Below are 16,868 nucleotides of genomic sequence, written 5' to 3' on the forward strand. Positions count from 1 at the left end.
ATTGGTTCTTGCTGAAGCTCAAACGTGCTGCGTAACACGAGAATGAACCTCATTGGTTCTTGCTGAACCTCAAATGTGCTGCGTAACACGAGAATGAACCTCATTGGTTCTTGCTGAAGCTCAAACGTGCTGCGTAACACAAGAATGAACCTCATTGGTTCTCGCACATCAAGCGAACATGCTTGAGCTTCTGTTTATCACAACAGTTGATGAATGTTTACATGTGAATATAAAAGCCTAAATTCAATCTGTTCATCTTGCAACAGAGTCTCCCGAAAATTTTAACTAAACCGCTCAGTTCATATGGATTAGTTTGACAATCTCTTTATGAACTTTCTGAAGCATCAAGGCACGAAGCTGTCAATGAAGGGACCGAAATCTCTCAGATTTCATCAAAATTATCTTCTTTTTTTTGTGAACTAGTTTCTGTTTTTCTATGTTGTCAGAAGAGAGGGAGGCTTTTGTGACACCCTAATAAAATTTTAAACTGAACGTTCTCTAATGGTTATTTATAGGCTAGGTTTTGTTTTTAAACCAAAAACTAGTTTTCTCTCGTGAGTTCACTCGGCATCCCACCGCCAAGTGGCAGCGCTGCACACACGAGCTTGCTGCGCATGCGCGGACAAGTCAAAGTTCCTTGTCAGTGTCATACTGTCCGTGATCACTTTAGAATTTCATAAACATTAGGAATCGACACAACTATCTATACTGCATATTAGTTCATTTATAAAGCGATCCCATGCATGAGCAATTCACGTCTCTTGCTAAATAATACGCGCCCCAACTATCTGAGATCCCGGAAGGAGGCGTGCACTCGCTCGTTTAATATGCTCGTTTACAGTTAAGTTACAGTTTGACGACCCAAGGTCCTTCAGTGATCTGATCTGAGACTCGTTATACCGGTTAAAGGTGGAGACTCCGACGTGCACACAGAAGTATAATGAGTGCAGCTCTTTTAAACAGACTGAAGCCTGCAGTGAGCTCTGCGATCCGGCTGTGGAACTGTAAAGCACCGGTGATAGATCACAGAGGCCCGGCGGCGTCAGTGAGACTCTACAGCGGACTGATGGAGCCCGGAGCCCCGCTCTTCAGACAGGTGAGAGCGCGCGGGGCTTATGATGCTCTGCTAATTATTTTTTAGTTTTTCATGTGACATGAGGAGAAACAAGTGTATGTTTTTGTTTTGAATGAGAGCCAGAGAGAGTGATTTATATACAGAGGTGTGTTAAAGACAAAGTGAAATACAGACACATAAAGTCTGCAGGAACTTATCTCGCATCATGTGACCTAAAGTTTTCTACAACAATAAATCTGCAATAGATGTTGATATTTTATGAGATTCTGAACACCTGACCTCGACTTGAACAGAACTGGCATGCGTCCACTAAAATAAGTGTGAAAAACATATTTATGACCGCTGTATGTTTAGCATGAAAAGAAAGGAACATTGAAACGACTGTGAAGCAAAACACTTTGTTTGACAGTCAAAGCAAATGCATAAACAAATTGCAACATTTTATTCATTCTCCACAGTTCAGAAAAAGAAAGAGCTTTATTGCCAATTTGTCTTGGTGACAGAAGCTTCAAGTGCACAGACAGATAATACAAAAATAATAATTTAAATAAAATAAGTGATTACAAATATATATATATATATATATATATGAGCCATTCCACCGAATGGGTGACATTTTTGTCCCCAGGACATTATATGTATAAAAATGCATGAAAATTAACTCTAAAATCCATTTTATTATTAAGCAAAGTGTCCCGCACATTAAGCTAAATGCAAATTTAAAATGGTTTAATTAAAAACATGAATAAAACTACCTAGAACGCAAAAAAATGAAATAAAGTTTACCTGAGATTGACCAATATACATTTTGAATAGTGGAATGTATGTGTTATTAGATTCAGTGTTGAAAAAAGATAATAAATTAGGCTAGTTAAATTTTTTAACGTTTCAACAGGCAAATGTCACCCTTTTGGTGAAATGGCTCATATATATATATATATAAAATAAACAATATACAAAATAGACAATGAACAATATATGTATTTACTATGTGAACAGGTATGTTATATACAATGCAAGTATATATTGTCTATTGTCTATTTTGTATGTTGTGTATTTTTACCCAGTATAGTTAAACCTGCAGTTATTGTTAACATAGCCTACATGAGTTACATGAACTAACAATGAAAAATACTTCAAAAGCATGCGTTGATCTTAGTTAATGTTAATTCCAACATTTACCATTCATTATTAAAACCAAAAGTTTTTCTTATTATTTAATTGGACCTGAGTTATAACATGAACTATCAAGGAACGGTTGTATTTTTTTATTAACTAATGTTAACAAAGATGAATAAATACTGTAACAAAATATAAATTGCTATTTTTTTAGATATTATTAATTATTGCATTCATTGACTAATACTAATTACTAATACATTGACTAATTACTTCTGTAAAAGCTCTCTTTCGGCTGCTTCCTGTTATTCTAAAATGAATTTGTCGTTTTAATTTGTTTTATATCAGTGGTGGAAAATTTCAAATTAGATTAAAGAAGTTTCACTATGGAATTTTGTCAGAAATAATGGTTACCCATTGTTTGTGTTTGTGTGTTTGTGTGTGTGTGTGTGTGTGTGTGTGTGTGTGTGTGTGTGTGTGTGTGTGTGTGTGTGTGTTTGTGTGTGTGTGTGTGTGTGTGTGTGTGTGTGTGTGTGTGTGTGTGTGTGTGTGTGTGTGTGTGTGCTGCATGTAACGAGTAAACTGATACACGGTAACCGTAGTGTGCAGATGAAGGCAGATATGAATGGAATGTTACTGTACACACACATTCAGCTGACTCACTCTGACAGTCCTGATGATGATGATGATGATGATGATGATGATGATGATGATGATGATGATGATGTTGTTCCTGTAGTTGTTTGAATCTGAAAGCAGCACGTACACATACCTGCTGGCCGACACAGACACCAGAGAGGCCGTGCTGATCGACCCCGTGCTGGAAACTGTGGACAGAGACCTGCAGCTCATCAATCAACTGGGACTTAAACTCATAGTGGCCGGTAAATCTATCTATCTATCTATCTATCTATCTATCTATCTATCTATCTATCTATCTATCTATCTATCTATCTATCTATCTATCTATCTATCTATCTATCTATCTATCTATCTATCTATCTATCTATCTATCTATCTATCTATCTATCTATCTATCTATCTATCTATCGTTCTATCCAGGGCCTTAAACTGGCAAAATGCCACAGCCACCAATGGCCGGCTGAACGATTAATCGCAATAAAGCCGCACGCGATTTGGCAAAGTCTGCGATTATTTTATGCGCAGCTTGTCAGTGGAGTGCGGCTGATTGGTGGTAAATACTGCCCCATTTACTATGAGAGGGCGTTTGCAAGAGAGGGCGCTCTCATGCAAACATGATAAATATGCCCCATCCCTATCGCTGTAGCTGAATACACAGAAGATTGAAACGCTTTGATTAAACAAGACTTATAAACACACGACTGCCTTATTCTGTGTAAGAAGCTCATCATCTCACAGAAGGAGGAGCTCAGCTGTCGTTTTGAAGTGAGTTTGGAGTAAATGCATGTTATTAAATGTTGTCTGTTGTTGGACAAGAGGTTCATAAATGCTTCTCTTGTTTTGGAAAGATGTTTGACGCGTGTTGTTTTTTCAAATGCACGTTATAAGTGACTCAAACTCACAGTGCTTTCAGAGTGAGCAGCGTTTACTGAGCCGTACGTCACTGACAAGCTGCGCATAACAAATAATCACAGCCTTCGCGATTTTAAAACCGCGGTAAGCCTTCTCGATTTAAGTGCGATTACATGGAAAGTGCGATTAATCGTTCAGCCGGAGCTACGAAACTGCTTTTGTGAATGCAACAAATGGCCACTAAATTTTGGATACCAGTGAAAATTCACAATTCCCGATTCCAATTTTGAGACCACAGCTAAAACTACTAGCCTAACTAATGTACATTTAAAATAATATTAAAGACAAGTAAACAGTCAGTATAAAATAAGAACAAATAATCAAATTACTAGCAAAAGCACCAATAAATACAATATAAGACAGACACAAATAAGGGGAGAAAAATTGCTTTTCAGGTTTTGAAGTAGGTCTGACAGTGGTTTTCAGGTACAGAAATGTAATAAAGTAAGCAAATGTTAAATAACACTGCATAGTCTTCACTGTATAAACATGCATAGTCTTCACTGTATAAACATGCATAGTCTTCACTGTATAAACATGCATAGTCTTCACTGTATAAACATGCATAGTCTTCACTGTATAAATTAAGCATCCTTATTAAAGTTACAGAAGTTACTCAGTCTAGAGCAGTGAGAGATTTTTTAGTTTAGCTCAGTTTAGTTTAGCACTTTGGATGTTTGCGCACACAAAACTTTCTACAGACAGTGTGTGAGTAACGTAATGAGCTCCTTTTTCCCTCAACCGTCCCGAGCGTCGCTGACGTTCATGCATTGCTAGAATTCACAGAAATGTTCCCGGCCGACTGGCGAGTCACACCGTTTCATACACTCGCAAACTCGATTTTGACGCGTATTTGTAGCTTGGCAAGTGTTCATTTTAGGCCCTGGTTTTATCTTCCATTTATGAAATAGATGCATAAACAGCCTGTTCTACTGTCAGTTTGATGATGTCTGTCTGTGCATGTTCTCTCCCAGTGAACACCCACTGTCACGCGGATCACATCACTGGCACTGGACTGCTGAAGAAGAAGGTGTTTGGACTGAAGAGTGGCATCTCCAAACACAGCGGAGCCACTGCCGACATTCTGCTCTCCGAGGGAGACCGGATCACTTTCGGGAAACATGTATGAAGGATTACACCTGACCGGGGCTATTCAAGACATTTTAAAATCCATACCGTTTCAAAAACAAAATCATGACTGGGCCATTTACAGTGTGTTTATTTATATTAAATAATATATAATAATATATAATGTGATTTAATATTGCAAGTGATCAGGGCAATGCACTAAACCTTACAATCCACTCAGAATTAAAAACAGGATCATGAACGTGTAATTTACAGTTAGTTTATTTATGATAGTTATTTATGATAGTTCTTCAGTGTGAAGAAAAACACAAAGGCTGTGTTGATGTTTTACAGTGTTGTTATCATGCTTATCATAGTCAGTGAGAGTTGAACAGGTTATATAATAAATAAAGTGCTGATAGGATTATTGCTCTTTTCAGAACTTTGGCTTTTGGTGCGTTTCAGTGTCTAACCGTGCGAGAGACCCCGGGACACACGGATGGATGTTTGACGTACGTCACTGGAGATCAGAGAATGGCTTTCACCGGCGACGCCATCCTCATCCGGGGCTGCGGACGGACAGACTTTCAGCAAGGTGACCGAAGCGTTAGGATTACAGAAATGCAGGATTGATTGAGCGAATCCCCCATGGTGGAGCTGTTAAAGAGGCCATATTATACCCTTTTACAGAGTCTTGATTTTGTCTTTGGGCTCTACTAGAATAGGTTTTCATGCTTTAATGTTCGATAAACACAGTATTTTTCGACATTGTCTCTTCCCAGTCTGTCAGTAACGCTCAGTTTAGTTCCTGTCTCTATGAAGCCCCTCCTTCTGAAAAGCTCAATGTGCTCTGATTGGTTGGCTGGAACGGTGTGTCGTGATTGGTCAGCTGCTTTGAGCGTGTTCTGGAAATGTCACGCCCTTTACCATAAGCGAGTTTCAACACACTACTAACTAACTCAACCAGGCCACGCCCCTTTATTTGCATATGCCTTGGGCTGAAATTATTAAAATGATGAATATTGTGAAGTGCTTATTCCCGGAAAAAAAAACTCAAGACCACAATGGAGGCGTTTCAGGGACACTGATACTCCCGCTGGAGGGACTTTGTGCTTTGTAACTTTGCAGACCTTTTTCATGATCAAACAGCAACATCACACACTAAAGAAAGATGATAATGTAAAAAAGCACAATATTTTCATACTGTTTTTCTCTAAATGTACACAAGGAAGAATAAGATTCAATCTTTTACATTTAAATGCATCAATATAACAACAGTCATAAACGCCAATATGTACCTACATTAATTGTGAAGGTAGTCAAATGACATACTGTTCAGAAAATGTAATACCCAAATAAAAAGCAGAAAAAAATCAATTGTTAAAAATTTGTAGAGTAATATCATGGTAAATATTTAGTGAATATTCACAACATCATCCAGCCCTAATAGTTGTTTGTAGATTGTTCCCTGTGCTCATGTTGCCTTTGTTTTTGTAGTACTTGAAATGGCCACATGGTGGCGAGACAGTAAAGCTCCTCGTCTGTCTTCACTCAGGTTGTCCAAAGAGATTGTACGAGTCGATCCATAAGAAGATTTTCACCCTTCCTGCACATTGTTTCATCTACCCCGCACACGACTACAAGGGTACGTGATTTACAGCATTAAACTATGAGTCGCTGTGTGTTAAAGTCATTTTACCACGGGAAACTTAAGTCTAAAACCACTTTAACTGTGTGGAAACCGTTGCTTCATTGAGCAATCTGATAAAAGACACCAATGTTAAACAATTACACAACTATTTACTAAGGTTTGTAGTAGTAGCAGGATATTTCACTTTCTCTTCTCCTGTTTGTTTCGATCTACTCTGAACGCTGAAGGCCAGACTGTGTCCACCGTAGACGAGGAGAAGAAGTTTAATCCACGGCTGACAAAGACACTGGACGAGTTTGTGAACATCATGAACAACCTCAATCTCCCCAAACCTAAAAAAATAGGTAGAGTACCAGTATATTTATGCTGCATGTACAGTTACAACACACTGTTAGGACCGTTACACCGTTTTATATGCGCATTATATACAGTAAAGGTCAAAAGTTTGGAAACATTACGTTTTTTTATATTTTTGAAAGGAAGTCTCTAATACTTATCAAGGCTGCGTTTATTTGATCAAAAATACAGAGAAAAAACAGTAATATTGTGAAATATTATTACAACTTAAAATAATAGTTTTCTATTTGAATATACTTTAAAAAATAATTTATTCCTGTGATGCAAAGCTGAATTTTCAGGATCATTACTCCAGTCTATCACATGATCCTTTAGAAATCATTCTAATATTCTGATTTATTATGAGTGTTGGACACAGTTCTGCTGCCTAATATATTTGATGAATAAAAGGTTAAAAAGAACTGCATTTATTCAAAAAAATAAATAATATTTTCTAATAATATAAATCTTCTTTACTATCACTTTTTATCAATTTAACACATCCTTGCTGAATAAAAGTATTGATTTATTTCAAAAAAAGAAAGAAATTACTTAATAATTTAAATAATTGGTTTTCAATTTATTATACTTTAAATTATCATTTATTTCTGTGATGCAAAGCTGAATTTTCAGGATCATTACTCCAGTCTATCACATGATCCTTTAGAAATCATTCTAATATGATGATTCATTATCAAAGTTGGACACAGTTCTGCTGCTTAATATTTTTTCATAACCTGTGATACTTTTTTTAGGATACTTTGATGAAGAAAAAAAAAAAAAAAGAAGCAAATGTTTTAAAAATAGAAATCTTTTGTAACAACAATATACACTACTGGTCAGTCATTTGGGGTCAGTCATTTTCTTTTTTCTTTTTTTTAAAATAAATCAATACTTTTTTTCAGCAAGGATGTGTTAAATTGATAAAAAGTGATAGTAAAGAAGATTTATATTATTAGAAAATATTTTTTTATTTTGAATAAATGCAGTTCTTTTGAACCTTTTATTCATCAAATATATTAGGCAGCAGAACTGTGTCCAACACTCATAATAAATCACAATATTAGAATGATTTCTAAAGGATCATGTGATAGACTGGAGTAATGATCCTGAAAATTCAGCTTTGCATCACAGAAATAAATGATAATTTAAAGTATATTCAAATAGAAAACTATTATTTTAAATTGTAATAATATTTCACAATATTAATGTTTTTTTTCTTCTGTATTTTTTATCAAATAAACACAGCCTTGATAAGCATTAGATACTTCTTTCAAAAATATAAAACAGTAATGTTTCCAAACTTTTGTCCTGTACTGTATATTCAAATAGAAAACAGCTAAACATAAAGCTTTGTTGACCAATAAGATACTTCTTTAAAAAAAAAAAATCTTAATAATTCCAAGCTTTTCACATATCTCAGAGGAATAGTTCAGCAGAAAACAACAATTCACCCTCACGTCCTTCCACACCTGTATGATGTTATTATTCTGTGCAACATAAATAATTCAACATCTGTGACCACGACTGTCACTATATTCCAAGTCATATGATATCTAGTGTGAAGAACAGACCCAGATTTCAGCGCTCATTCACATTTTCACACACTCACAGTGGCATGTTGTGTTTGGCTACAACATCTGTCATGGTGTCAAACCAGATTCTACGACAATAAAGTAATTCAGATTTGAGCGACATGCAAATGAGTAAATGATGACGAATTTATTTTCTGGGTGAACTATCCCTTTAAAGGTGCCGTAGGGGTCCGTTATACTGGAATGAGTGAACACCTGTATCTATCAGTCATTATGACTAAGGTGGTTGGGTCAGGTTTGACGGGGTGTGTCGTTTGGCTCATATTGAGTGTGTTTGAAGCTTAAAGGTATAGCGGAGGATGTTTTACTTCCTGGTGGGTAGTCTAAACTATTGGTCCTCCTAATTGTCAATCATTCTGGTGAATCAATCAAACTTTTCAAAAAGTGGAGAGGGCGGGTCTTATCTAAAATTTGGAAAGATCCTCCGCTATACCTTTAACTAAAATTCTGTGGTTTTTTAACATTATTGTAATAACTAAAAGGCCTCATGTTCTGTTTTTAAACCCACAGATATATCAGTGCCTGCGAACTTGGTGTGTGGACTTCATGATATTTGAATGTGAAAGCCGACATAAACTTTTTAGGTGTCTTGTTTTAATTTAACAGTGCATATAAATATAAACTACATTCAGTGAGATGATATTTGTATTGAATCATTCCTGTGATTCCGGGTAAGCAGACAAAGATGAACCAGAACAATGAAAATATCAAACAATTACATTTTCATTATGGTCAGTATTTGTTTTTGTCGATTTTTTTTTTTTTTTTTCTTCTTCTGGATTTCAAAAAATACTTTGGCCTTAACTCTGTGCTGAATCATATCATATCTCATTCAGAGAAATGATGGTCTGCTTCTTTCAGCATCCTTTACTTAAATGCTTTAAATAATCAAGTGCTGGAGCTCTCATTTGTAATGTGAAAGGTTATAGTAAAACTCATCTTATGATATATTTTGTGATAAAACTCTAAAATATACAGTACAGGCCAAAAGTTTGGACAATTTTTAATGTTACTATTACTATTTTTAATGTTTTTGAAAGAAGTTTCTTCTGCTCATCAAGCCTGCATTTATTTGATCAAAAATACAGGAAAAAAAAAAAGTAATATTGTGATATATTATTACAATTTAAAATAATTGGTTTTCAATTTATTATACTTTAAATTATCATTTATTTCTGTGATGCAAAGCTGAATTTTCAGGATCATTACTCCAGTCTATCACATGATCCTTTAGAAATCATTCTAATATTCTGATTTATTATGAGTGTTGGACACAGTTCTGCTGCCTAATATATTTGATGAATAAAAGGTTAAAAAGAACTGCATTTATTCAAAATAATAAATAATATTTTCTAATAATATAAATCTTCTTTACTATCACTTTTTATCAATTTAACACATCCTTGCTGAATAAAAGTATTGATTTATTTATTTTTTTAAAAGAAAAAAGAAAATGACTGACCAGTAGTGTATATTGTTGTTACAAAAGATTTCTATTTTTAAAACATTTGCATCTTTTATTTTATTTTATTTTTTATTCTTTTTATTCATCAAGTATCCTAAAAAAGTTATGAAAAAATATTAAGCAGCAGAACTGTTTCCAACTTTGATAATGCATCATCATATTAGAATGATTTCTAAAGGATCATGTGATAGACTGGAGTAATGATCCTGAAAATTCAGCTTTGATCACAGAAATAAATTATAATTTAAAGTATAATAAATTGAAAACCAATTATTTTAAATTGTAATAATATATCACAATATTACATTTTTTTTCCTGTATTTTTGATCAAATAAATGCAGGCTTGATGAGCAGAAGAAACTTCTTTCAAAAACATTAAAAATAGTAATGTGTCCAAACTTTTGGCCTGTACTGTATATATTTAATCTGTTTTTAATAAATATTTGGTCAATCCACAGCTGCGTCAAGCCCAGTTTTTTGGCTCTTTTGTTTTTTTTTGTTACTTATACAAACATACTGAATGTTGCATTTCCACAAATGCCTTTACCGTCAGGATGGACGAGAAAAACGAGGTGATTTGCAAGTGAAATGGGCTGAAAGTTCATGCACAGCCTGAAGGTCTCGTCTTCAAAACAATGTCATTTGCATGAGTGTATCAGTGAGTCTTCACACTCAGATTACTGTGATACTGTTAGTTTGATCTTCTGACTTTCAGTCTTTTCAGTGGATTCAGGTGTAGGACGTTCAGACAGGTGATGTTTCTGCGTCATTGACGTGTAAATGTGGACAATTGTGTGGGTTTCCGGGCTGGTTTTGTAGTGTAGTTTCAATTAATGTTCTTTTTGGAGGCAGTTTTATGCTCTTATGAAAGGTTGTTTCCACAACGGAACAAAAATAAAAGTAATTGTGACTTTAATTGTGACTTTTTATATATCTCACTCACAACTATCTCACAGTTCTTACTTTTTTCAGAATTGTGAGATATAAACTCAGCTTACGAGCAAAAAAGTACGAATTGTAAAATCGCAATTACCTTTTTTAGTTTTATTCTGTAGCAGAAACAGGGGAAAAATGAATTCAGAGAAAAAAGTCAGAATTATGAGATATAAACACACAATTATGAGTTCATAACTTGCATTTGTGAGAAATAAAAGTCTTATTTTTTAGCTAAAAGTCACAATTACCTTTTTTATATTTGTTTACCATGGTGAAAAAAAGAGAGAAAAAAAAAAAAAACTGAATTCCGAGGGGAAAAAAGGTACAATTCTGAGATGTAAAGTTGGAATTATGAGGGAAAAAATCTGAATTGCGAGATGTTGCAAGTATGAGTTCCTAACTTGAAATTGTGAAGAAAATAGTCTTAATTGTGCGATTAAAGAGTTGCATTTACCTTTTTTAATATATTGTTTTTGGTGGTGAAAACAAGCTTTCATAGAATTGGAATCTGTTTGTTCCATTGTCCTGGGTGGGTGTGTGGCATAACACTGGCTCAGCCAATGGTGTGCATGTGTGGGCGGAGCTATCTCTGTGCCTTGACTAATGGCAGACAGGGACAGTATTTTAACTTTGACAGCGATGACTATTTATGCAGTTTTGTTTCAGTGCTTCACACTTGACCTGTAAACAAGCGAGTGTTGTGCAGTTACCTGCGTTTCATCAAGCTCACTCACAGCACTCAACACTCGTAGTGCCCTTTATGCAGAAGCAGCTCAATGCCAGGAAGCCAACAGATGTGCTTCGGCAGGAAAATAACAGGCCTTTTATTGTGTGACAGTGGGGAGTGTGAATAATAGTGAACAAAAACTGTCACATAAAGGCAGTCGCTAAAGTCTTGATATAGTCTCGCCTGCGTTTGCCAAAATGAGGTTCTTTTGGTGCGAGGTATAAGATTTGAATCATGTCTCTGACGGTATGTTGTGTGCAGGAGGAAGACACTTCAGTGCACAAAAGAGCCAGCTGTCCGTGTCTTACCGCCCTCCATCTGTTCTGTGTTTTGTCTCAGCTTTTATACGCATCTCACGCTCTTGTCTTTCTGTCTGTGTGGCACTGAGACTAATATCATACACACTTACGCTTGAGGTTTATGACCCAGCAGTCGCGCTGGACTCTGACTGTCGTGATGTCACACTGTCTGTGTCACTCCCTCAGAAGTGAACTGAGCAACGATTAGGGGTCATTCCTCATACGCGGGACCTTTTGAACAATTGATGAGAAATCTGCTCAGGTCAAACTCACTACATCTGTATTCATTAACATCATTACCTCAACTTATTTTTCATATTTTCAAGCCTATTTTGAAATGATCAAACTTAGTGTCATTTGATCAGACAGAATGTGTGAATGTTTTAAAGAGACACATACCAACCAACTCTTGAATATTATATTTCAATATTTTATCCAATTTAATTAGACAAATATAATTCAATTAAAAAGTACATTTTATTTTTATTTATTTATTTAACCTTTATTTAACCAGGTGAGCACATTGAGAACACTTTCTAAATACATACACTCATAAACAAACTTATCACAGATGGGCTAAATGTGCTTTTTAACACTTTATTTAAACTTTTTATTAAATATTTATTGTTGTAAAGTTGTGCCTGGAGTGTAAAACTGATGTACGCGTTCATGATGCAATGAAACACATGAATTGTGCGGACATCATTTTTGGCCAAGTGGTCATACCAATCTTGCACTCATTATCCCAGCAATAAATCACAATGTGGCAGATATTAGCTATATTAATATATATATATATACATTTATAAATAATATATATTATTTATTTTATAAATTATTTTTCATATTTTCAAGCCTATTTTGAAATGATCAAACTTAGTGTCATTTGGTCAGACAGAATGTGTGAATGTTTTAGAGAGACACTTCAATATTTCAATATTTTATAGCTTGTGTTTTATTGTTAGAATTTTTGTTTTTTATTATTTATAGCACTTTGGTCAACTTTGGTTGTTTTGAAATTGTGCTTTATAAATAAACATTGTATATTGTATTGTATATTTGATCCAATATATTAAGACAAATATAAGTAAATGCATAAACAAACTTATCACAGATGGAATAAATTGGCTTCTTCTCACTTTATTTAAACTTTTTTATTAAATATTTATTGTTGTAAAGTTGTGCCTGAAGTGTAAAACTAGTATACGCGTTCATTTTTGGCCAAGTGGTCAATCTTGCACTCATTTTTCCCAGCAATAAATCACAATTTGGCAGATATTAGCTATATTATTAGATGTTATTTTGTAGGTTTTAGTGAAACTGACCAGATGGAAGGAGCTGTCCTCTGCAACCAAGGAGGATATTGTTCAAATAGCAAACCCTGGTCAATCGGTTTTCGTCATTGCTCATGTGCAGGGTGTGAATGGTCACAATGTCCATTTTGAAAGGAGGATGAAAATCACCTTGAATGTGCATGAAAACAGCTTCTAAAGACCTGAACGAGACATCCAGCCTCCAATTTCATCTTGAACGGTAAGCCATCGGCTAAGAGGCGGGATTGAGAGGTTCAGTAAAGAAACCATTTATTAGTTTTATCTTCTGCAAAAAAAAAAAACACCTTGCATTTGCCGAAGAATACGGTAGGGGGAACATGATGGGGGACGTATGGCTGCATAATGTTGTTGCAACTTGCTGGCACTATGAAAATGGACCAATACTTGCGAATCCTGCTGAACACGATGTAGCCAAGTATGGAGAATCAAGATGTGGAGATAAAAAATAAAAAAACATGATAACAATCCCAAACACACCATGCATGCAACAAAGTTTTGTGCAATGAATGCTCAGCATTTTAAAGTCTTCAAGTTTAAAGTCTTCAGTCTCCTGACCTTAAAGCTGTTGAAAACCTTTGGGAAATGATTAATGTCATGCAGGTCTTCCAATGAAGCTCAACTTTAGGAAGAACTTAAGAAGGATTGGAAAGAAGTTAAGCATGACACATACACAAAGTTGTCAAGTGAATCAACTTAGGATAATGGCTGCTGTAATCAAAAAACAAGGGAGAACCAACAAAATATTAAACATAGTCAATGTGCTTTATATTTCCTGTGCGCTTTTTGCACGATAAGTTTGCCTTATACAAGTAATTTTGCCTTAATTAGTCATTTTAATACCAAAACCCAATTAATGTATACTTCTTCCCAATATAACATACTCATATTTTGATTGTTTAATATAATCTGAAGTGTCATTAAGCACTGTTGATTCACCTGTTGACGGTCACATTCAGCTGACATTATGGGCTGTGCTTCAAACCCTAGTGAGAAGACTATATAGACAGCGGGATTGAGCGTCACGTGCGCGTGCAGCGAGCGAACTCCAACGCGCCGCCCACACGCTGTTTACGCAGGCGTCTCGTTTTGAGACGCGGCCAGAGACTCTCTCTCTCTCTCTCTCTCTCTACAACGGCTGAGTGAAAGTTGGAAATCCCGCTGGTCATATCGTATCTTGTTGTTTCGGGAAAAGCCTGTTTAAATCCCCAGCACGGAGTTTATTCATCACTGTTGTATCGATATTTTGTCGTTTTTTCATATAACCCAGGACCGTTGAGGCGGAAGTTCTGGACAGGTATGATCGGTACGTATAAATGACATTTATCGATAAAATTAGCGCTATTAACTTTCTCTCGAAATTACGTATTAGGTCATACTTCAGATTTAGAGATTTTGATTCTTGAGAGAAGCAATTGATTGACAGGGATCTCCTTGTGAGTGTTTTAACCTTAATCAAGTAACGTTAGGCAGTGTGTGTGTGTGTGTGTGTGTGTTTGTAATACAGTGGAGAACCTGAATGACAGTTTCAGGAGAGGCATGAAATATGGTAACTTACTAACTTACCATGAAATAAAATGAAATATGGTACTAACTTAGTCTGCAAAATTCCTAGTAATAAAAAATACTATGATATCTATATATACTCATTCAACAGAATTGTATTTATGTATGTATATTAATAAATATTTTTGTTTAACTTACTGTTCATCTGCATTAATAACGGATGTGTTCACATTGAAGTGGATTTAGAGTAAATATTAAGTAACACAAGTGTGATTTGCATACATGTCATTTGCTGGCATTATTGTGTATAAACCAGCATTATATCAGCTGTACAACAGGGGGATTTCAAACTGGATCACAGGAAAAAGTTTAGAGAAAAACAGTGTAAAAATGTAATAAATAAATAAATAAATATTAAAAATAAATAAATTATTTGATTACAACAAATAAGAAATGATTCAAATAAATGTATAAAAGTAGATAAAAATTATTCTGATAAATAAATCATAACAGTAGAAGGAAAAAAAACATTATAATTTAACATAATAGAAACTAAATATTTATTTTACAAAACTAATTTATTATATTATAATTATATTCATATTTCACAGTGTAAGTCGGGACTTTACACATGAAAATATATAGGCCTAGCTGCCTTTTAAATATTACAACGGGGTCCCTTTCACGAGGATGATCATATTTGAGGGTCCACGGCTAATAAAGATTGAAAACCCCTGAGAATAAACAGTATCACAAACTCTACAATTCAGTCCATCACTACTCTTTCTGTGAATAACTAAAATGAACTATCTCTCAGTGAGTCAAGGCTACTTCAGGGCCTGTGTGTGAGGTCAATCTCTATGAACACTGACCTCATCAGTGTGTGGGTCACTCTGATATCTCTCTGTTTGCTTTATGATAAACTACAGCAAACCTGTTTGTTACGCTCACAGACTAAAGTGATGACAACATATATGCAGGGAAGACGGCTCACATCTGAGTAAACATCCAGCTCATCATGATCATCTGGGCGTCCTGCGCCGTTCAGCTGTATTTCATGAGTGTTTCACTGAAGAATGTTGCACCTGTAATTATAACGAGGCGTGTTGAACGTGTGTGTGTGTGTGTGTGTGTGTGTGTGTTGTATTTGTTGTTTAGTTTGAGCAGTCGGCGCGAGGAATGCTGTCCTGAGACCAGCTTTACGCCAGAAACGGCTTTGTACAGGTAAGATATACCAAACACACATGCGTCTGTTATAATGATAATCTACTTTAATAAACAAGTTAAAAAATATATATATATTTTTTAATTATTTTGTAAATAAAACAAAGATTATTGAAGCATGAAAGAAAATACTATTTCAGTGTTTCTACTTCAAAATTTCACATTTAATTCAATGTGGTACTAATTTCTTTGGAATTATCTATATTTCATTGCAATTTCAGAGTGAAAATTGTTTAAAAGTAAATCCTACATAGTTTGTTTTTTGCAGATACACTGAAAAAACTTTTTATGCAATTGTATTATCAGATTTATTTTTGGCACGTACCATGATAGTACTATAGTATTTCAGGTACAATGTAATTTATCATTTGGGGATGGTAATACATGATATTTGGGCATTTACCATTAGCCTGGTTAAAACCAGACCATTATCAGTACCATTCTGGAAAACTTCATTAATAACTCATTTCCAAAGGGGCGTCACCAACGGACGTCGCTCAAATGCCTCTGAGCGCAATTGGATAGACCTAAAACCAATCAGAGCGATCGTCATCGTGTAAAGCCATATGCTGCGTCCCTAAGTTACACTACGCCATAAAAGTATGTACTCTTTCTGTGAAGAAAAGGTATTTACTTTTGAATGTGTAGCAAAAAAGTAGGCAAACTTTGGGACATACTACTTCATCATCTTTATCGGACGGATCTGTCGCGTGCATCCTGTCACGTAAACTGCCCTGTCAATCATCTTGTCACAGTTAAAATCCTCTATTAAATCTAATTTCCTACCGTTTCGGAGAGAAATGTAGCAGCACGTTCATCTGCCAGTGGGTCTTTCATGGAGACTGTCCTCATGTGTTTGCAATTTGAATATAATAATGCATTTAAAAGTTGCTGGGCTTCACCAACGGACGTCGCTCAAATACCTCTGGGCGCAATTGGATAGACCTAAAACCAATCAGAGCGATCGTCATCGTGTAAAGCC

General features: G+C 35.2%; 2 protein-coding genes across 7 annotated transcripts in view; both read left to right on the top strand.

Moving 5' to 3' along the window:
• Nucleotides 1-16,868, top strand: part of ethe1 (ETHE1 persulfide dioxygenase) — an 86,555-nt gene that overhangs the window by 1,230 nt on the left and 68,457 nt on the right. The window contains exons 3-9 of one of the 3 annotated variants that reach the window (XM_082150829.1): nt 964-1,096; nt 2,934-3,078; nt 4,723-4,871; nt 5,282-5,411; nt 6,372-6,461; nt 6,695-6,811; nt 8,909-10,318. In XM_082150829.1, coding sequence (XP_082006955.1) covers nt 1,067-1,096; nt 2,934-3,078; nt 4,723-4,871; nt 5,282-5,411; nt 6,372-6,461; nt 6,695-6,811; nt 8,909-8,955 — 708 coding nt within the window. In that variant the 5' untranslated portion in view covers nt 964-1,066 and the 3' untranslated portion in view covers nt 8,956-10,318. Of the gene's footprint in view, nt 1-640; nt 1,097-2,933; nt 3,079-4,722; nt 4,872-5,281; nt 5,412-6,371; nt 6,462-6,694; nt 6,812-8,908; nt 10,319-16,868 lie in introns of those variants that run through there. The other 2 variants (XM_082150828.1, XR_014200858.1) reach the window with 2 other exon arrangements.
• The window catches only part of phldb3 (pleckstrin homology-like domain, family B, member 3), a 32,207-nt gene continuing 29,593 nt past the window's right edge, over nt 14,255-16,868 (top strand). Inside the window, exons 1-2 of one of the 4 annotated variants that reach the window (XM_082150727.1) lie at nt 14,255-14,462; nt 15,821-15,886. The gene's annotated coding sequence lies outside the window, so the exon portion shown is untranslated. The remainder of the gene's footprint in view (nt 14,463-15,820; nt 15,887-16,868) is intronic. The other 3 variants (XM_082150725.1, XM_082150726.1, XM_082150728.1) reach the window with 3 other exon arrangements.

The sequence above is a fragment of the Leuciscus leuciscus genome (assembly GCF_965113295.1).
Source record: "Leuciscus leuciscus genome assembly, chromosome: 20".
Lineage (NCBI taxonomy): Eukaryota > Metazoa > Chordata > Actinopteri > Cypriniformes > Leuciscidae > Leuciscus > Leuciscus leuciscus.